Source organism: Typopeltis vanoorti, chromosome 12, assembly GCF_054136105.1.
Source record: "Typopeltis vanoorti isolate ZY-2024b chromosome 12, IOZ_Tvanoo_1.0, whole genome shotgun sequence".
Lineage (NCBI taxonomy): Eukaryota > Metazoa > Arthropoda > Arachnida > Uropygi > Thelyphonidae > Typopeltis > Typopeltis vanoorti.
Genome location: NC_143560.1, coordinates 89652073 through 89675126, shown reverse-complemented (window position 1 = coordinate 89675126; position 23054 = coordinate 89652073). Strand labels below are relative to the sequence as shown.

The 23054-nt window shown below is 35.9% G+C and overlaps 1 protein-coding gene across 1 annotated transcript in view; it reads left to right on the top strand.

Annotated features, from left to right (window-relative positions):
* LOC150100986 (uncharacterized) overlaps positions 1 to 23054 on the top strand; it is a 69863-nt gene that overhangs the window by 32186 nt on the left and 14623 nt on the right. The window contains exon 5 of the mRNA XM_090401493.1: positions 16350 to 16517. Within this exon, the coding sequence (XP_090257619.1) occupies positions 16350 to 16517 (168 nt within the window). The remainder of the gene's footprint in view (positions 1 to 16349; positions 16518 to 23054) is intronic.

The following is a 23054-nucleotide window of genomic DNA, read 5'->3' as shown; positions in this document are numbered from 1 at the left end:
TTTCATGTCTACCTACTCACTGATGAGACCTCAAAAAAGGTTGAAACTGGTCTGGGTAGTGACCTCTTCTCATAATGTAAAACAGTATATATACATCTCTTAAGAGCTGTGGTTTACATTATGAGAGAATATTAAGGTTAGTGACGGAGCTTGCTCCACCTTTGCTTGGAGTTGCCCTGGTGTTGTACTACCCAAGTGATCACTTACACTTTTGGCTCACCGATAGTTTTTTCGGCATGAAACTCTATGGATTCGATGGATTTCAATCCGAGTTTCGTACCCGGCTATAAAATAAAACGGGATTTACCATCTCCCTTTAACTTGAAACTCTTACTAGTTTGATCTTAGCCTATTCTTGTTTGATAATTTTTTTAATACAAAAAGTGATTTTATATATATAAATGTATGTACTTGTGTGTCCATGTGATATATTATTCTGGTATTTGTTTTTTTTTTTAATTAATTTCACAAAAAGCACTAATCCAGCAGTCAGTTTTTTGTGATTCCTACTCACAAAAGGCTATAAGCCTATAGTATACATTAGTACCATGAATGTGTTAAGAATTTCTTTTATATTTTTATTACTTTTATAATTTTTTTGGTATTTTTATTATTTGTTTCTATTTTTTATTTATTAGTACAGATAATCTGTATAATTTTTATATATTATTATTATTATTATGTGACACCTCCAGCGAGGTGTTATTTATCGAAGGAGAGTGTTCCAACAGCATCGAATGATTGATTCCCTTCCAACTAATAACCACGCTCAAACGTGCTTAACTTTTTGCGTGAGCCATTAGTAGCAGAGACTCTACCAATTGACCAACCTTTGCTGGATATAGTTGGTCCTTGGCTTACGATGTATGAGACTAGCTGTACAACCACTCATACTTAAGATAGCCATCGTGTTAACCTATTTACTGAATACCACTTATTCCTGCAACCCAGAGACCAGGGTATTACTGGTGCTTTTAAGACATATTATTTAAGAAATGCTTTTGTTCAGGATATTGCTGCTACTGACAGTGAGTCCTCAGAGATTTTTGACAATATCTTGCATTGTACAAAGAAAGCACATGAAGTGAGGTGGTTTCACAGGATTCAAGAAAAACAAAGTCTTACAAGAAGTTGGTGACAAGATAGTGCTGCTAGCTAAAGAGCTGGAGTCAGAGATTGAAATTAAAGACGGTAGAATGGTTGGTGGAGCAGAGGAAGAGGAGTTTGCAGATGAAGACCTTATAATTCTAGAAGCAAAAGTTACAGAAGAAAAAGAGAGAAAAAAGTAAAATCAGTTAAAAATATAACAAACAGACGCACCATTTTAGTGTTTATACATAGCAATATTTCTGACTTATGACAAGATTGTCAGAACGGAATCATGTTATCAATCAAGGACTGACTATTTATATTCTATGCAGTATATGTGTGTGTGTCACTTCCACATGAGAGATTTCAGAACCTTTAACAGATTGATACCATATGTGGGCAACAAAAATTTATTTTTTCAGTGGGATTCAAACCTAGAGCCCATTTGTTGGAGATGCTGTGTGCTCATCTGAACACCAGTATCTGAATGTAATTGAGATATCCCACATTGCTAAATTAAATTTATTTCTAGTGAATTCAATTGCTCATTATGTGATTATAAGAATTATGTTTAATATAATTAAGAAAAAATGATTCATTAATGTATGCTTTGTATAATTAATTGAAACAGATATTACTTTGCCACGTAACAAAATTGTTCATATTTAAAATTTTTAATAGAATGAATTGTGTTCTAAGAGAACCTCTGCCATGTCACTGTTATCATAAATTGATTAATAAGTGATAAAAGAATATTATTAGTAAACTTTGCATATGTTAGGCTCACATATTTCACCTTCTTGTACATATTGAAATAAAACTTGTTTTCATAACTTGTGATACCATATTCTGAATGCTAAAAAATTCACTGTAATGGCAACTTACTGCTTACTTCTTGAGTTGATGCAAATAGAAACTAGAAGTATTATCACGTTCTAGAGTATGCACGAAGAGAAAGAAAAAAGTGATATTGTATATCATCTCTTCATATGAGAGAACCATTTTGGGCGAATAGAATGGTAAGATCGATGGTTTTGGTATGAGTTAAAAGTCGCTAAGAAGAAAAAGGTTAAGTTTTTATTGAAGTTCAATAGAAAAATTCTATTAGGCCTTTGTGTTGATTGCTCATATAGGACATTTTATTTCCTAGTATGTTAGATGGATCGAAGATTGGCTTTCTGAATGATACCAGCAAGTTGTGTACGATGAAGCTGTGTCTCAGAAAAGAAAGGTGACCAGTGGCGTGCCTCAGGGCCCTTACTGTTTAACTTCTATCTTAGGCCCCTACTGTTTAACTTGTTTGTTAATGATATTTCATGTAGATTGACTAGGGATCTTCAGATGTTTGCCAATGATGCAAAGTTAAATAGAATTATCAGAAATAGTGCTGATGTTAATTTCCTTCAGGAAGATTTGAATAGACTTTTACCTTGGGCAAATGAGTGGGGTTACAGTTTTAATCTTAATAAATGCAAGGTGTTATGCTTTGGAATACAGAGATATAAGGCTGCATACTGTATTAGTGAAGCTGTACTTCCTTCACAGGAAGGAGCTTCACAGCTGTGAAGCTGTGTACAGCCCCTCCTGAATCTCATTCACTTCCTTCACAGGGAATGAATGAGATTCGGGATCTTGGAGTGATGGAGGGACAGTGGACTGAAGTTCTAAGGGCACATCGCATGTGTTGCAAAGACTGCACATCATATTGCTGCTATGATAAAAAGTATATTGACATGTAGGGAAAAGGAGGTGGTGGTGGCGCATCTATATAAGGCATTGGTCAGACCACATATGACTATTGTGTTCAGATTTGGTTACCTAGTTTTCATTGTGATATGGAAACAGAGAGGGTCCAAAGACAAATAAACAAAGTAATATCAGGCCTCTGGAGCCTTGGTTATGAAAAGCATTTGAGAAAATTTGAGCATTTGGTTGATAGGAGGAAACGAGGAGATATAATAGAGACTTTCAAGTTAGTTAAGGGATTCTATCAGATTAATACAGAAGAAATTATAAAACGAGTGGATGTTAAGATGGGAAGAACATGAGGCCATCCCTGGAAGTTTAATAGAGATGTGGTGAAGAAGGAAATGAGGAATAGATTTTTTATGTGGAGAGTTGTTAGTGAGTGGAATGCATTGCTTGAGTGCAAGTAGTGTAAATAACTTTAAAACTCATTATGATAGATGCTGCTGATTGAGTGGGCCTCTCACGATAATTTTGTTGACTCCATGGAGGTTACCAGATAATAATAATAATACAACTGCTGGAAATACCATTGCTTTAACAATTCTAATTTTTGTAGCCTTGCTAATTTTTTTTTTGTCTTTCATACTTTTTGTCAATTTAACATAACTTTTTTTCTCCAAAGCTCTCCTAATTTCATCTTCACATTGACCATCATTTCCTATTATGGACCTCAGTAAATCATTACTTTCAACCACCTCTATTTTGTTTCCTTCAATTATAAATTCATTCAAATTTCCAGAAGTTATCACTTTTGTTTTACTGATGTGTAAATTAATCCAACTTCTTTTTGGTTTGCCTCTTAGCTAATTGAATCAATCACTCAAGATTTTCATTAGTTTCTACCATGGGGGTTGTATCATCTGAATAGCTTAAATGATTTATTTTTCTGCTTCCAATCTTAATTCCTGCTGGGTCTTTATCTAAGTCAGCCATTCTCATAATATGTCATATCATAATATAATATATTTAACATATATTAACATAACATATCATAAAAGATATTTAATATATCTATAAATATTAAAAACATAGAGTGACAATACACAACCCTATCATATCCCTTTTCCTTCTTAAACACTTCCCATTTCCCTAAAGACTGTTTTACCAAAAGCTTCTTAATTGTCATACAGTTCTCTGATTAAGAGAATTAGATGCTCAGGTATTCCTATTGCGTTCATCTGCAGTTTGTTATGATAAACGTACTCGATTACTTTCTTGCAATCAATAAAACAGATGAGTACTTCTTTTTGAAATTCTCTTGTTCTTTCGATAATCCATCTCGTATTCACTATCTATTTTCTAGTTCTTCTATCTCTGCCTGTTTCTTCTGGCATTTCTCTATTCACATATGTTGGATCCAGTTTTTTGGTTTACTTACAACATAACTTTACTTGCAAGTGACAATAAAGCAGTCCTGTAATTCTCACAGTCACTCAAATCAGATCTTTTTGAAATTGGGTTGAATACTTTCCAAGCCAGTATCTTTGCTTTCAAATCTGTTGACATATTTCAGTTAACATATTCACTAATTCATCTCCAACTGCTCTTAACAGTTCTACTGAATGAGGAAAATCTACTCTAGGAGATTTTCCTCATTCCATTTGTTGAGTACCTTATTATCATAGGTTATTCAACAAATTTTCTGCTTTCAAATTCTCCTTCAGTATTAATATCTTTCTTGTGCAAATTGTCTACATACTCTCTCCATATTTTTTTTTGTTACTTTTTCTTCCTCCCTCAAACTTTTTCCCAAATTAATTTTTACTCCTCCCCATCTAGGGATAAACTTTCCTGTAACTTCATTTATCTTTCTAAACAGATCTCTTGTTCTTTCTGTAATGGTACTTTTTTCAGTTTCCCTGCATCTTTTGATTGTTTTTTTCTTTCTCTGTGTTCTTCCTAGCTGTCTCTGAAAATCTGCATTCAACTGTCTAAATCTTTTTTTTTTTGTTTCCCTTTATCTTCTTTCTTCTGCTATTTGAATAGCAGAAGCAGCCATTTACAATCTTTCTTTCTTGTTAATCAGATTCTTCTTTGCCTTTTCTATTAGTATATATTTTGTTTCTTCCCATAGTTATAATTCTCTTCCTGCCTTATCCAAAGTTACCTGATATAGTCCCTTTTTTCTTCTTAGCTCTTAATTTCAGTTTAATTTCAACAATTAATCATTCATGATCCATTCTACAGTCTGCATCGGGTGTTGTTTTTGCAGCTTTGATAGCAATGGTATAATCAATTAATAATCAATGGCAACAATATAAACAATTATTATGGGTGATTTTAATTATGATAGTATAGATTGGAATTTGGGAATCAGGAAAATGAATTTCTCAAGTTCTTGAGAGACAGCTGTCTCAGGCAGTATGTAAAGGGAGAAATGTGAGGAGTGAGAGTTTTACATGTGATCATTTTATCAGAGGATGTAATTGTGAGTAGAGTTTTGCACTTCTCTCCAGTTGGTGACAGTGATCACATGGGTTGTGGTTAGCCATATGAAGACTTCTGTGAGGAAAGGATATACCATATATGTCGGCGTATAAGACGAGGCCTAAATTTTAGGCTATTTTTAGGTTTTAAGCTTATTTAAGCTTATGTCAGTTGCATAAGACGACCCCCCCCAATTTCTTCTTTCTTGTATTAATGCAACATTAAGTATTGTTGTTATATCCGTTATTTTTATATCTATGCATATTCCGTTATTTTTTTTTTGCATAGTATGGATTTAGTATTTACATGAATTACCCTAATTAAAGTGATTAGCCTCAATTTTAATTATTAATTTTGCATTTTTTTTTAAATTTTAGGATTATTAAAATTCTTATCATTTAAAATCAACGAACCAGCAACATAATGAACAAAGTATGAAGCTCGATTTAAAATAAGGGTAATTGGCAAAGCAAACTAATAACTGTGCTGCTGCAAGAAAGTTTGACATAGCCGAGAAGATGGTAAGAGAATGGAGGAAGAAAGAAGATATTTAAAAAAAAATTGCCAAAAAAAAATAGAAGAAATAATGCGGTATAATGAAGAAACGCAAAGACATCTGCTTGAACAAACCATTTAAAGATCACATGTGAGAAGAGTGGAATAATTGGATGTTGACTGGTGAAAAATCATTTACAAACAGTGGTTCTATGCATGCCGCATCACTTGATATGTTGTGCAATTTTGTGATCAAAGCATGGAATAAAGTAAAAGTAGAGACTGTAATAAAATCATTTAAAAAGTGTGGTATCTCTAATCTTATGGATGGTACTGAAGATGATCTGTTGCGGGACACGGTTGACGATGAAAACGAAATCAATTCGCCGGATTCGAACTGGGATCCATATGATGATCATTTAAACAATGAATCTGAAGAACTATTTTCAAGGTTATTGTTTTTTAAGACAAATAATTAGTATTTGAGAGTCGTCTTATACGCTGACATGTATGGTATGTGGAAGTACAAGGCTGGTGATTATGACAAGTTTTGGAGACAGCCTGGAGCTATAGCATGGAATGGGGAATTAAGCAGTAAGGAAATAAATACTGCTGCCTGGGAACTGACAAAGAAAAACATAACACCATCAATATGTGAATGTATTCCAAACATCAAAAGGATGAATGAAGCATGAAATCTGGAAGAAGGCCCTTTGCAGGCAGCACAAAATGAATAATAGTAATAATCAGTTGTATGAAAAGTATAAAGAGCAGGCCAGGAGAATGACTTAGTTGGTAAGGACAACAAAAGTGCAGTACGAGCAGAAATTAGCAAATCAGGCCTAGAAAAATCCTTGAGTTTTTTTGATATGTTGCAAGTAGAAAGGAGAATGATTTTCAATAGATGATTTTAATGAATGAAAGTGGGAGATTGGTGACTGCTGCAGAGGATAATAGTCAAGGCATTCAACAAGCAATTCATCAGGGTGTTTCATCCTCAGTGTGAAATCAGAAGCTCATACACTGGAGAGTCTTCTCTCATTTCATTCTCTACATGACAATGAAATAAGAGAAGAATTAATGGTGAGCAAGCAAGAGGTATATGAGGAATTAAGCCATATGTCAATAAGGCAATAAGACTTCATGATATATCACCACATCTTAAGAGAATGTTCCAAGGATCGCATCAGCCTTGACCTACCTGTTAAACAAGTAGGTCAAGGCCTTTTCACTTGTTTCACTTCAGAAAGATGGTGATAAGGCTAAGGTGACAAATTATAAGCTGATCCAGTGTGCATCCAGAGGGGGAAGGGAAAAAAAAAACTAGAAATTTTTCCAAAAATCTTTTCCTAATTAAAATTAATTTTTTTTTATTTATGTTGTGTTGTGTCTTCTATTTCTATACTATTTATGAACTAGCGATCATTGCAGACTCAGTCATAGGTTGTGTGCAATGCATAGTGTGTATTTTCAAATCATCTACTCAACCCCCCCCCCCCCCCCCCCCCAAGATTAAATCCTGAGTGTGCTACTGGGCTGATCTGTATATCTGGAGTTGTAGTTGAGGTATTGGAGAGGTGAGAGATAGGATATAAAAGTGGGTTGATAACAATGGTATTCTTTGTGCTTGTCAGCATGGGTATGTTAAAGGGAGAGGGTCATGTTATACAAACTTGCTTATTTACTGTAACAAGGTGACGAATGTATTGATGCATATATAGTGGTATAATTAATTCTGCAAAGGGTTTTGATAAATTGCCATGCATCTAGTTGGTAACTAAACTGAAACAGATGGAATTGGATGATAGACTAGTGAGTTGGATAAGTGAATTTCTATCATTTAGGTATCAGCAAGTTGTGTATTGGGAGGGGGGGGGGGCACTAGGCACTATCTGAAAATAGGAAAGTCACTAGTGGTGTGTTCCAAGGATCAGTTTTTGACACCACTGTTATTTAATTTGTAAGTTAATGATATTTGGATCAGTTTAGCTGGTGATATACAACTGTTTGAAGATGATACAAAACTGGGAAGAGTGATGAGGAGTCAAGCAGATGTTGTGGCCTTATGGGAGGACTTGAATAGATTGTATGAGTGAGCAGCAGTATGGAACTGTCAATTCAGTGTTGCCAAGTGCAAGGTTCTGAAATTTGGTAGAAAACAGCAGGGAAATTTTTCAGGAAGTTGAGGAGATAAGAGACCTTGGATTGGTGGTGGACAAGGATCTGAAGTTCAGAGGTCACATTGCATGAGTTGTAAAGACATCATATCAGATTATGGCAATGATGTGATGATGATTTACCCCTTCATTCATTTCTAACCCTGTAGGTGATTTTGTAGGCATTGCTCACAAAGTTTTCCTGGTAAGATTTTTACAGGGTAGTTCACCATTGCTTTCCCCAACCCCTCTAATTTCATCCGGGCTTGGGACTAGCATATGGCCAGGACATATTCATGACTGTAATCCATGTGTGTTCATGGGAGCCGGTTTGCCTGTTCTGGGGGATGAAAAACCCGAGTTTCCAGATGAAAAAACCCCCTACCTCCATATGAGACCAGATAAAGGTTCCTCATATCTTGAACAGAAATCGAACCCAGGTCTTCCTGACCAAAGGGCTTCGCCTATACTGACCAAGCTATGGAGGTCATGGCAAGGATGTGGAGGACCTTAAATTGTAGAAATAAAGAGGTTCTGGTTCCATTGTATAAAGCTTTGATCAGGCCTCATATGGATTATTATGTACAGATTTGGTCTCCTGGTTTTCATGGTGATGAGGGATATATTGGAAAGGGTCGAGAGGAAACTAAGGTCATTACTGGTCTTTGGAATGTCTTGTGGAATATGAGGGGAGATTGAGGGAATACAGTTTACAAAGCCTTGTAAATAGGAGGAAGAGGGGGGGGATATAATTGAGACATTTAAGTTGGTAAAGGGTTGTTACAAGGTTAATGTAGAAGATATTTTTCATAGAATGAGATAGAACAAAGGAACATACCTGGAAGCTGTATAAGGTGGTTTTGAGCAGGGGCATAAGGAGCAGGTTCTGGAGAGAGGTTGGCCAGTGAAATGTGTTGCCTGACATTGTGGTGAATGCAGATAAATTGAATGAGTTTAAAGCACAGTTTGATAGACTTGTGTGTAACATTGTTTGCCATCTACAATGAGCCTTTTGACTTCATGGAGGTCTGGTGTTAATATATTCTGTCTGATTTTTGTATTTGCTCTTAGGTGAAGCTTATGTGTAAAATTGCCTTTTATGTTATTGAAAGTAAGTGTTTGCAATAAAGAAATCGTTCTTGACTCCAGTATCTTTTCTCCTGCTTCATTCCTTAGTGCAAAACTATATTTTCCGATTATGGCTTATTTTTTTTTCCCTCCCATTTTTGCATTCCATCACCTAATATCAATAGAAAATCTTCCTTGTTGCCATCGGCTGTAAAATTCTTCTTTCTTATTTTCACTTGCATCTGTAGTAGGTTCATGTACCTGCATAAGTATAACATTCACAGGATATGCCTATATTCTGATTTGGGTTATTCTGTCAAACAATGGATTGTAACCCAAAATGTGTTTTTCATAATATGCTCTTCTAACTATGAATGTTACGACTTTTTTTTTCTTCTAAACCTTTCATGCCCAGAGTAAGAATCCTGAAGTCATCATCAGTATCAAAGTGACCCATTTCTGTCTATCTAAGTTCACTAAACTGATAAACTAAGGATACCAATTTCTGCTCTTGGAAGAGGCAGAAGCATATACTCATTCTGCATTGAGTAAAACACTTTCGCATGCTTTGTGTTTGAAGTGTTATGTATTAATAAAGTGGTAATAGTAAAAACAGATGACTCTATATAAATGATTGTCTATGTTACAATTGTTATTAGAGCTTGATAATCTAAAGGTGACCAGGAATTGAAGTTAATTCAGAGTGATGTATTTGAATGATGGTGGCACTTACTATTGTTACATCCTAGCAAAGCAATTCTGAAACTGAAAGTTGATTCCATTCCATGTGTGCATTTATTTATGGCACCAAATGATCAGTGAACCATTTCCTGGAAGAATTGGTTCATCTGACATGGTTTTGTTTTGTTTTGTTTTAAATTGGTTTCACCTGAAATGATGTTTCAGGCTATATGTCATTCATGTGGTGATTGATAGATAAAGTAAAATATGGTATGTTTCAAATAATGATCAAAAGACTGAATTAAAGGTCAAATGAATGAAGGGATTAAAGCATGAAATTTGGAAGAAGAGAATACTGTGGAGGCAGTGCAAGATGAATAATAGTAGTAGTCAAATTGCATGAGGAGTATATAAAGAGCAGGCCAGGAAGATGACTCAGTTGGTAGGAACAGCAAAAGTACAGTATGAGAATAAATTAGCAAATCAGTCAAAGAAAAACCGTGAAGAGTTGTTCAGTTTTGTGGTGAGTAGAAGATAAAATGATTATGGTGTGATGATGTTAATGGATGAAGATGGTGGAATAGTATTTGCTTCAGAGGACATAGTTGAGGTACAGTGGACATAGTTGAGTTGACAATTTATAACGGTGTTTTATCTTTATGAGAGTGAAATCATGAGAAGTTCAAGTGTAGAATAAATAGATAAGAGAGGATGACTTAATTGTGAGTGAGCAGGAGGTATGTGAGGAAAGAAATAATGTTGATGTCATTATAGCAATAGGATTTGACAAGATGACAAATGTATTAGACAAGATTCTTAGATTTTGCAAAAGCTTTTGAGAGACTGCCACACAACAAGCTCTTAAATAAATTGAAACGGATGGGACTGGATAGCAGATTACTATGTTGGATTGGTGACCTTCTTTCAAATAGGTATGAGAAAGTTGTATATGGGGATGCAGTATCCTGAAAGAGGAAAGTTACTAGTGGTGTTCTGCAGGAGTCTTTATTGGGGTTAGTATATTAATAATATTGGGATGGGTTTAACTGGTGATATGCAACTGTTTGCAGATGATGCAAAACTGGGGAGAACAATGCAGAGTCAAGCAGATGTGATGACCTTCAGGACTTGAATAGATTGTATGAATGGGCTGGTAAGTGGAACTATCCGTTCACTGTTGCAAAGTGTAAGGTTTTGAGATTTGGTAAGCAGTAATGGGATGCAAAGTATACATTTGGTGGGAAAAATTTGCAGAAGGTAGAGAAGATGAAAGATCTGGGAGTAGTGGTTGTGGACAAGGACCAGAAATTCAGGGGCCCGCATTGCATAAGTTGTGAAGTTGTTACATCGGATAATGGCAATGGGCAATGATACAGTGGACCTCGATGTCCAGGAATAAAGAGGTTATGATTCCATTGTATAAGGCATTGATCAGGCCTCATATGAATTATTGTTATTATTATTATTATTTCGTGACACCTCCAAAGAGTCCAAAGACTCATCAAGGGAGGACACCCACCCAACAGCTCTCTGTCTCCACCACTACACTGAACCTCTACTACCGTCATCACTAGTATTTTTGGTCTGTAAATTGCATGTGTTCTGAAGGGCCAATTTGTCTGTATGAGATTGACTAACTCACCTTCAGTTGAAAAATTCATATAAAGATTCCTTCCATCATGACAAGAACTGAACTTAGGCCTTTTCCAGTCTGTACGGTCATTCTTCCAATTGCATAGATTTTGTCACCTTTTTTTTTTTCATGGTAATGAGGATATGTTAGAAAGAAAGGGCCCAGAGAAGATTCACAAATGTGGTAACTGGTCTTTGGAATATGAAGATAATTGAAAGAATGTACTTTTCAAAGCCTTGTGAATAGGATTTGGAGGGAGGATATGATTGAGAGATATGAGCCAGGGGTTGTAATCAGGTTAGAAATTTTTCTTAGAATGCAGGGGGAGTAGAACAAGAGGCTGTTCCTGGAAACTTAAGGAGTAGCAAGAGAGTGGAGAGCAGGTTCTTTTCATGGAGAGTGGTTGGTGAGTGGAATGCATTGCCTGAGTGTGTTGTGAATGCTGACACATTGATTCATTTTAAGGCAAGGTTGGATGAGCTTTTTGTGTGTGTTAGTGTGTACCTTCCATGAGTCTCTGTTCCTTGGGGGTCAGATGTTAATAATAATCTTCAAGCATTTTTCTAACCATGCAGATGACAGGAAGAGACTTTATTTCTACAATTGATCAATGAAGATAATTTTTGCAATTATAAGAAGTGTGTATTTTTAAGAGCCTGAATCACCAGCAAAGCACAAAATAGTATTCCTTATCAACTGAGTAATCTGTTCATCAAATACTATAATTTATGTAGAAGTTACTTATGAAGAAGTAACTTAAGTAGAGGTTTATAATAAGTTTATTTAGTAAACTAAACATTTTAATATTCCAGGATGAAATAACAAGACATAAACAATGTATACACTAAAAGAATATGTTAACTTCCTATATAAATATATTAAATTAATAATAACTATAATATATATATATGTCTATATAAGAATAAGTTAATGAAGAACTAGTCTTCCTTTTCTATCAAAGCCAGCTTTCTGACTTCCATTTTTTATACTGAACCCTCCATTATGGGCATGCAGGCTCTCCTCTCTGAACAAAGAAATATCTATCTCTGTTACAGCCAGCTGCCATATATATGAATGGTGTGGAAAAAACAGAAATTGTTCCAATTGTTGGAGAAGTGCATAACACCCGTCGCCCATAATTACGAGAAACCCTCACATCCCCCCACTGATTCTGTTTTATTCTTACACCACCAACTGCTCACACTTCATCCCCATTCTCATGAAATCGGTAAGTTGTATGTGCAAATGTAAAGAGACATTCATCATAAGCCTGTTGGCCATAGAAGGAATTTGTATAAAATATATCAAGTGAAAAGCCGTGTTGTACATTGTTTATGTCTTGTTATTCCATCCTGGAATATTAAAATGTTTACTTTACTAAATAAACTTATTAAGTAGAAGTTGTTTTTGAATGATTTCTATGAAGTCTTCTGCAGCTTCAAAATCAGAAGACTTGCTTTTTCTTGTTAATCATGATTGATGCCATACCACAGCTAAACCTGTAAAATATCTGAACTTTTATGGAAATCAAGGTATACACTGAATTCAGGAAATGTTCTCTTTGGAGCAGGGGTTAATATAAGATGACCATGTATATTATCTTTGTCAAAGGAAAAAATAACAAGTACAGGTGTACTATATATGTAAGCATAAATAATCATTATCAGTTGCATCGATCTTGGGACTGATAGCTCAGCAGCAATTTCCTCCATTCTGCTCTGTCATTGGCTTTCTTCTTAATCTCCTGGTAACTCCTTAAACCCGTGCTTTCTTTGACTTAATCAACAAAGCTTTTCCTTGGTCTGCCTCTTCTTCTTTTCCCCTCTATTTTGCATTTAGTTATTCTTGTCACAAGTCTATCATGATGAAGTATATGTCCATACCACCTATCCCTTCTAATTTTGATCGATTTAATTAGAGTTCTTGTTTCACTTATCTCTCTCTCTCAGGACTTGTTCATTTGATTTTTTTTCTGTCCATTTTATTTTGTTCATGCGGCACCAGCACCACATTTCAAAAGCCTCCAATCTTCTTATGTCTTCTCTGCCTAGAATCCAGTTTCACATCCATACAGTGCAATGCTCCATATCAATGTCTTTATTCATTTTTTTTTTTCAATTGTAGTTTGAGGTTTCCTGTTAAAATGCTTTTCATCTTAGAGAATTGGGCTTTTGCATTGTTTATTCTTGATCTTATTATTATTATTATTATTATTACCACCACGGGCTACTCCAGGAGTCCTTAGACTCATCGAGGGAGGCCCTAAACATCATGTTCACACAGCTGTTCAACATTCTCACAGTATCTATCATACCTTGCCTTGAACTCGCTCACTGTCATAGCACCCACAACAGACTCTGGCAGCTTATTCCACTCATTTACCACTCTAAAAGTAAAGAACCCAGCTCTAACACCCCTGCTAACCATGCTCTTGCCCAGCTTCCATGGGTGTCCCCTAGTTCTCCCACCACCAGTCCTGATCTCAAAAATATCATCTGAATTAATCCTATAGAATCCTTTTAGCAATTTGAATGTCTCAATCATATCTCCCCTTTTCCGCCTATCAACTAGTTTCTGCAACCCACAAATCTTCAACCTGTTCTCATATGGTTCATTCCATAGACCTGCTATCATCTTAGTCACTCGCCTCTGGATCCTCTCAACCTCCTCCCCATCAAGAAGGAACCGAGGTGACCAAATCTGGGCACAGTAGTCGAGATGAGGTCTTATCAGGGCTCGGTACAGAGGTACAATAACTTGTTTTTCTCTGCTCGTCAAGGTATTTTTCAACAACCAAGTGAGTTGATGAGCTGATTTAGCTACTTTCGCAATGTGCCCCCTAAACTTCATCTCCCTATCCACCAACACTCCCAAGTCCCTGGCCTCATCAATCTCTTGGAGTACAGTTCCACCAATGTGGTATACTGCTGCTAATCTTTTCACTCCGAAATGCATAACCTTACATTTTGTCACATTAAATTGACATCCATTCTCCTTAGTCCAGAACTCCAATCTATCTAAGTCATCTTGCAAGACTTTGACATCTTCTGCATTCACTATCGCCCTACCCAACTTTGCATCATCAGCGAACAAATGAACTGTCCCACTTAGACCCTGCCCTATATCGTTAATGAACAGATTAAACAGCAGTGGTCCAAGAACAGAACCCTGTGGCACACCACTAGTCACAGGCCGTTTTTTGGACTCTACTCCTGAATAAACTACTCTTTGATATCTCTCCATCAACCACCCAGCTATCCATCTCACCAACCCTATATCCATTCCCATATGTTGTAGTTTACGGATTAGAATTCCATGTGGTATCCTGTCAAACGCCTTTGCCAGGTCCAGCAGTATCACTGTAAACCCATTTCCCTTATCCAGTTCAGCCGTCACCTTGTTATAAAACTTGAGCAAGTTACTGAGGCATGATCTACCCTTCACAAAGCCATGCTGTCCTCTGTACAGTATCTCATTTTCATCAATCCATTCCTGTATTTTTCCCTTGACTACTTTCTCCAAGACCTTGACAACGACTCCTGATATGCTGATCGGTCGGTAATTTGCAACCATAGTCTTGGATCCTCCTTTATGCAGTGAAACTATTTTCCCCTCTTTCCACGCCTTCGGGACTAAGCCAGACTTATGTCTTCTCTTATTCTGTCATCTTCTGTTATTAGGCTTCCAAAATATTTAAAGCTTTTTATTTGTTTCCTACTGATGTCTATATGCTCTATATTGATAAGGATTTTGCCTGTAACAAGGATTCTAGTCTTATCTGTGTTGATTTTCATTTTATATTTTTCAGGTTATTATTTAGTAATTCTAGTATTGTTTTTAACGTTCTTCTGTTTTCTGCAACAAGGGCTATGTCATCACCAAATCTCATACACGTGACTTGCTCACCATTTATCTTTATGCCACTATTTATTTTATCTTTAGTATCTTATCTTTAGCATAAATAATAGAAAAATGAAATATGAGGAAAGAAAGAAAAATACCTGTTTGTTTGGCTATGAATTTCGGAATTAGTTATAACGGGCATACAAAAAACACCAATAATGTACAGATTAGAAAGAAAATAGATAATACTTTAAAAATATACAGCCTAAATGAATTAATCATAAATATGAATTTGTACAACTTTATGCATATAATAAGAAATGAAATTTGTGTTAAGAAGCAGGATGTTTTTTTTAGGTCTGTGGTATACACATAACAAAAATCCTCAGTATGTATTGATATCTCAATTTATGCATTACCGAAAAACAAGCTTTTTAACATACCACAAGCATAGTATGCATTATAAAATTTCTTCACATAACATAGTGCACAAATGACAAAAAAACAAACATATTAATGCTCTTATCTTTGTCTTTGCCCTAGAAAGTCAGAATAAACATTAGTATTTCATAGTCAACTAACAGCAGATGAAAGAATCTGTGCTATAAAGTGGCAAATTAATGAAACAAAGAATAAACTTTGATAATGCATAGTTAAGTAACCACAAAACAGACTTAATGTTATATAGTTATAGTATATATGTTACCATAATGTGTCAGCTTTACAAAAACTAATTGGTGAAAGTTGATTTTATTATTAACCACCATATATTATATATAAATCACTTTCTTTAGAATTACATTCATTATGTGCTGTTTTGTGAGGTATATTGTGAGATATATATTAGTGACTTGTATTGCAAAAATCATACTTATTTGATCTCAGGATATTATTCTTATGCTTTGGTTTTTCCTTTTTTTTTATAATTCTGTACAAATTGTTTATTGATTCCTTAGGGCAGTGTTTTCCAACTAGGGTATCAAAATGTATGTATTTCATTATTCTTTATAAACAAATCTTTATTTCCTTTTTTTAATGAAGGATATCACAATTTTTTGATATTTCCTTAAGAGAATCAGATAGGCATAAAGGTTGGAAAGCACTGCTTTAGGACATTCCAAGTTATTTTAAGAAATTTTATGTTACAGCTGATTGTTGAAACTATTATCAAATATAATTTGCTTTAATTTGTCACCTATTCATTTTAGGTTTTGTTTGTTCAAGTAAAAGAAGAGGATACATCAGAAAGGCTTAAATACATCACTGATGTTGTGAGTGATTGCTTTGATAAAAGTGGCATTACTGTCTCAGAGAAGAGTGATACGTATCATCTCACCATTATGAAGCTGTCTAAGTCACCTAAGCTAAGGAAAAAGGCAAGAAATTCATGTGTATATGAAATAATTTTTATCAACTTTAGATTGGAGTATTTTAAACTACTTTTTTTTTTTCTGTGTAATATATGCATAATTGTTCATTATTTACTGTGTGCTAATTCTAATTTCTTTGGAATAGCCACTTCACTTCAACAGTATCTTCCTCATACTGTTGAGAATGATTGAAACAGCTGAAGTGATAATTTCTAGCTGTCTCCTTTTCAGATAATGAGATTAATTTTAAAAAAATTTGGCATGCTGTGGATTGCTTCCAAGTATACTGTGTGAGAATATTTGCATAGTTTTTGTCAGGATAAAGATCCAGTTACCTGTGGCCAAAAGTACTGAAATCTGTTTTCTCTGCAAGGGTAAGAATTTTTGTTCTGCAAGAGACTATTTTTTATAACAGCCTGGCTGCAAAGAGTTGAAACATATCTTATATTTTTATATGTAAGTGGGCTAAGGGTTAGGTTTCCTGAACCCTTACTGTAGATACCAAATATGGTCTTTTTTTTTCATGGCACTTCAAGTTTCCAGTAAGCAGGGTTATGGTTTCCTACCATATAATGAAAATCTCATTGGTACCTAATTCTGCAATATTTATTTCATGAATAACATTCTTACAGTGTCAAGTTAGGGAACTAGACTTAACAAATAACAGATTCAATCATATAAAACCTCAAAAGTTTACAACAGAATATGAAACCTCACATGCACACATTTCAATTTTGTTAATAGGTATTTTTTATGAGATCTTGTAGTTATTCATCACTCAATGATGTGAGTGCTATATTGCCAAATATTGTTTATTTTATTTTAATTATTTATTTTTATGAAATTATTCTTTGAATATGTATTCAGCCATTCTCATTTCATAGCAGATTTCCTTGCCAACATTATTTCCTGTTGGTCACACACTGTGAAAAGGTCTGGAGTCACTCTTGACATTGTCAGAGTATTTGATTAGGTATAACATGGAGACCTCCTTACCAGATTACCATCATATGGTCTGCCTTCCACTCAGCAGTTAGATTAGCAGTTACTTCTCTGGTCATTCATTATGTATTTTGCTTGATAGTTTTCCTCACCTTACCAGTGATAAGTTCCTATGGTTCTCTGCTTTCATTCATACTCTTTCTCATATACATAAATGCCCTTCTCTTACTGCCCCCCCCCATCTCCATGCACGATACCTCTTCATGGAGGAGGGGGACCTCCCAGTGATGGTACTGGCCCTTTTCATTCTTCCTTTTTTCTTTGCTTTTCTTCACATATTTTTCACTCTACTTCTTCTGATTAATTTTTACTATCCTATCTTCCTGTTGAAAGTTTTTTCACTTGGTTATACTATAAATTAAAGATGCCAAGAAATTATATTCTAGGCTTCATCCTTTATCTAGTAAGCAAAGAAAGTTTGCACATGAAGTAACTTCACAACTAGACTTCTTGTATATAGAGGCTAATGACTTAACATCAGTTGCCTTAATATCCAATGACATATCCTTATGGACATGTATAATGTTATGTATTAGGGGAAGGGCCACTACCCAGACCAGTTTTGACCTTTATTGAGGTCTCATCAGTCAGAGCCAGACCCGGATGTGATACCAAGGTTGAAGTAATGCAGAAGTCATATTTTGATATATACCAGTAGTAGTCAAAAGGTCACACCAAGAATGTAATTTCTTGGCATCTTTAATTTATAATATAACCAAATGTAAAAACCTTTCAACATTTATCTCTAATCCAGAGTATTTTAGTAATAAGGTGTGACACCTTTTGACTACTTGTATGTGGAAATATGACTTCTGCATATCTTGAAGATCCTCCGTAGAAAAAATCAACCCTTACCCCCCCCCCCCCCCATGCAGACCGAGCACAGAATAACACACTTAGACAGAGATAAAGCTGAGGCACTGGCTGACATCCTGGAGGAGCAGTGCAGACCTGCATATGAAAACCTGAATATTAGTCATATATATAATATTCATAGGCAGGTCAGGCATGCTTTAAGGCAAACAGAGAACTGCCCAGACCACATCACTCCTACCACCCCAACAGAAATATATAACATCATCAAGCACTTAAATTCAAAAAAAGCCCCAGGACCAGATGGAATCGCCAACAAAATCATAAAAATTCTTCCCAGAAAGGCCACTATCCATATAGTCAACATAACAAATGCAATAATCAGACTACAACATTTTCCCATAGCCTGGAAAATTGCAGATGTAACACCTATAAAAAGGCCTGGAAATAACCCACAACTTCCCCAAAGTTACAGGCCCATCAGTCTACTATCCAGCCTTGGCAAAATCGCAGAGATAGTTATCCTCTCCAGACTACAAGATGCGACAGAGAAACTTAAAATCATCCCTAATGAGCAATTTGATTTCCGAAAGGAGCACAATACCACTCAACAAATACACCACCTGGTAGAACACATCATCTGCTTTAATTGGAACCAGCACACTGCAGCCATATTCTTGGATCTAGCAAAGGCATTCGACGAAGTATGGCACCAGGCCCTACTCTACAAGCTTATAAAAGCCAACATACCCATCAACATTGTAAGACTGATCAAATCCTATCTCTCAGACAGATACATGCAAATAAAAATCAATGGAATTATATCATCCAGAAGAAAAATTCTGGCAGGTGTATCCCAAGACTCTCTTCTTCCCCCCCCCCCCCACTCTTCTCAATGTATGTAGCTGATATCCCACAAAACCCAAGAACAACCATCACTGCCTTATATGCCAATGATGTGGCAATATTGTCCAGATCTCTCAGCCCCAAACTGGCAACCAAAAGACTACAGGATATCATCTCCTCTCTTGAAAAGTGGTTCTCAGATTGGAGGATTCAGGTCAATCCTCAGAAAAGCTCAGCTATGCTTTTTACAAGAAGAAAAGTTCCCATCAATGAGGACAACCAACTCTATGGGGAAAAGATTCTGTGGCAAACAGAAACCACATATCTGGGAGTTAGACTGGACAAAAGACTTAGATTCAACAGTCACATTAAACTCATCTGCAGCAAGACATCCAGAGCCATAGCACAGCTATACCCCATGATCAACCGCAGAAGTAAACTTCACGCACAAAATAATCTACTAATATACAAGATGGTGTTGTGTCCTGTAATCACGTATGCCTCCCCAGCATGGAGCCACACCTCACAGTCTGATATCCTAAAACTCCAGAGGATACAATATAAATGCCTACGGATGATCTTGTATGCACCTTGGTATGTCAGAAACACACAGATCCACCGGGAGACCAAAACCCCATACATAGATCCCCCCCCCCCTACTACATGACCTAGCAGAGAAGTTTTTCACCAGAGCAATCACTCATCCTAATCCACTGATCAGTCAAGCTTCAGATTACGATGAGACAGTCTACAACAAGTACAAAAGACCAAAAATAATCATGCTCCCAGCTGAAATCAACTAACTACACTGCCCACAAAGGGAGAGCATACAGCTCAAAACTACCCCATTCATCTGCACTCCAACCCAGACAAAGGGGAATATAAAAGCATATTTGCTTCACCCATCATCATCATCATCATCATCATCAAATTCCTGCCATGTACCCTCAAGGGGTGTACAGGATATGACAGTACTACATGAAAAAATTACATCATTACTAACTTCCTATCTACAATTTTCCTCCAAATCAGCCTGTTACTTGTCAAGACTCCAACATTATCAGATCTTATATTTCTATCGTCTAAGGCACTTTGTACCGTATCAATCCACCTATATCTTGGTCTTCCTCTGGGTAGTTTTCCTGCCAACCTGGCAGAGAACACTTGTTTTGCTAATCTTTCCTCTCCCATTCTATTTAAGTGACCATACCATCTGAGATTAGCTCTGCTAACGCATTCCTGGATGCTGACAATGTCAAGTTCTTTCCTAATATCCTCATTTTTAATATGATATTGCCATTGATGCCATCTGTTCACGCCTCTAATCTTTCTCAGGACTCTCATATCTGCGGTCTCTAGTCTTTGGTCAAGTGTTTTACTTCTGACCCAGCTCTCAGATCCATAAGTTAAAATTGGTTTGAACACAGTTTTGTATACAGCTAATTTAGTGTTCCGACTAATTTCTTTCTTATTCCATATGAATTTATTCAATTGACTTCCCACGATACCAGCTTTGCTGATTCTGTTGTCTATTTCTATATTTAGTTTACCATCTTCAGTAAAAATTGTGCCTAAGTAGCTAAAATGTTTTACTTGTTCCACAGGTTCTCCATTCACAACACAGTTGACATTTTCAATGATTCTGCCTATTTTCATTGTCTTTGTCTTTTTATTGCTGACCTTCATACCATATCTATTACAACAGCTATTCAATTTAGTCAGAGAATCTTGCAGACTTGTAGCGGATTTATTTAGAAGTATAACATCATCCGCATAAAGCAAAGAGCTGACATTAACATCTCCAATTTTGATATCAGGTTTAATACCACATTCCTTCATAATGTGATCCATATAGATAATGAATAACAGAGGGGATAATGTACATCCTTGTCTCACACCAGATTTAACATTAAACCATCTTCCTGTACTTCCTTCAATTCTAACTGCTGACTCACAACTCAAATACAGACTAAGTATTGCTTGATATAATGCCCCGTTGACACCATATAACTGCAGCGTATTGAATAGCTTCTCTCTTGGCACCTTGTCATATGCCTTTTCCAAATCAACAAAACTTAAATACAGATCTTTGTTATATTCCCATGATTTCTCGACTATTTGTCGTAAAGTGAAGATCTGATCCTGACAGCCTCTATTTGGCCTGAATCCAGCTTGTTCTTCACCAAGCTTTTCTTCCACAATTCTTCTCAACCGTTTCTCAAGTATACTTGCATAGATCTTGCCAGGAACACTCAGTAGGGAAATACCTCTGTAATTCTCACATTCAGTTTTATTTCCCTTTTTATATATGGGTACTATGAGAGCTCTACTCCAATCATCAGGAATTCGTCCCTCTGTCCAGGCTTTCTGAACTATGCAGTGCAGCCACTGTAAGACTCTTATACCACCATACTTCAGCATTTCTGGTCGAATATCATCTACTCCTGCTGCCTTTCCACATTTCAAGCCTTTGATGGCTTTTTCTACTTCAAGTATGGATATGTATTCCTGACTGCATGCCTGGTCAGTGTTTTTTATCACTGTGCTGTCATCACTGCTTGTTTCATTTAGCAGTTTTTCAAAGTAATTACTCCATACTTCAAGGATATCTTTTTCTCCTGTTTTCATTTCACCTTTATCATCTCTAATTCCTTTTACAGCACTCTTTCCTCCATTCCTAAGCTTCTTCAACAACCTCCAGAATATTTTGCCACCTTCTTGATATTTATTTTCTATATTCTTGCCAAAGTCCTCCCATGACTTTTGTTTAGCTAGTTTTACACACTGTTTAGCTTTCTTACATTTGTCTCTGTATTCTGTAAGAGTAAAAGCTGACTTATTTCCAGGAACTTTTGATATGCTTTCTTCTTTTCCTTCACTGCCTCTTTAACTTCCTGTGTCCACCAGGGAGTTCTGATTTTTTTATCTTTGCACACAACCTCACCACATGCCTCTCTGGCAGAATCAATCAATGTTTCCTTCAGAGTTTGCCACTGAATCTCCAAGGTTTGATTCCTGTTCTCAAACTCTTTCATTTTCTTTTCAATAATATTTCTGTATTTTAGTCTACAGTTTACATCTGAGAGCTGCTCAACTTTTATTCGCTTTAAAACTTTCTTACATGTTATTCTTTTCAATATGAAATTCAGTTTTATCCTGCTCAAGACTAAATAGTGATCACTTCCAATTTCAAATCCTCTGTACACTCTGGTGTCCTGCACCAGGGAGAAAACATCACTATCAACAATAACATAGTCAATGAGACTTTTCTTATTCCTAGCCTCTTCTCTCCATGTGAATTTGTGCACATTTTTATGTTGGAACATGGTGTTAGTAATAACCAGTCCATGTCCTGAGCAGAAATCCAACAGATATTTGCCATTATTATTAGCTTTGCTCTTTTCTCCAAATTTTCCCAAAATATTTTTGTATGTCTCACAATCATTTCCTACTCTACTATTTAGATCCCCAACAAGGACCAACTTTTCCTTTTTCATTGTGTCAGTTGCTTTTTCTAAAGCCTCAAAAAATTCCTCCACTTCTACCTTAGTAGAGCCTTCTGTGGGACCATAGGCACAAATAAGTCTCATTGTCCAGTTCCCCATTCTCATATTTGCCCACATTACTCTACTTGAGACTGACTGCCATTCAAGAAGATTAGCCTCGTATTTTGTGTTGAATACTATGGCTACTCCTTCTTTTCCTTGATTGTTATTGCCTGAATATAACATTTTGTATTTATTGCTCAGAAAGATCTCACCAGTTTTGGTCTTTTTTGTTTCAGTCACCCCTATTATGTCGATCTGGTACTTATCTAATTCCTCAGCTAGCTCCATTTCTTTGCCATTCAGGCTTCTTACGTTGATAGTACCGATCTTTAAC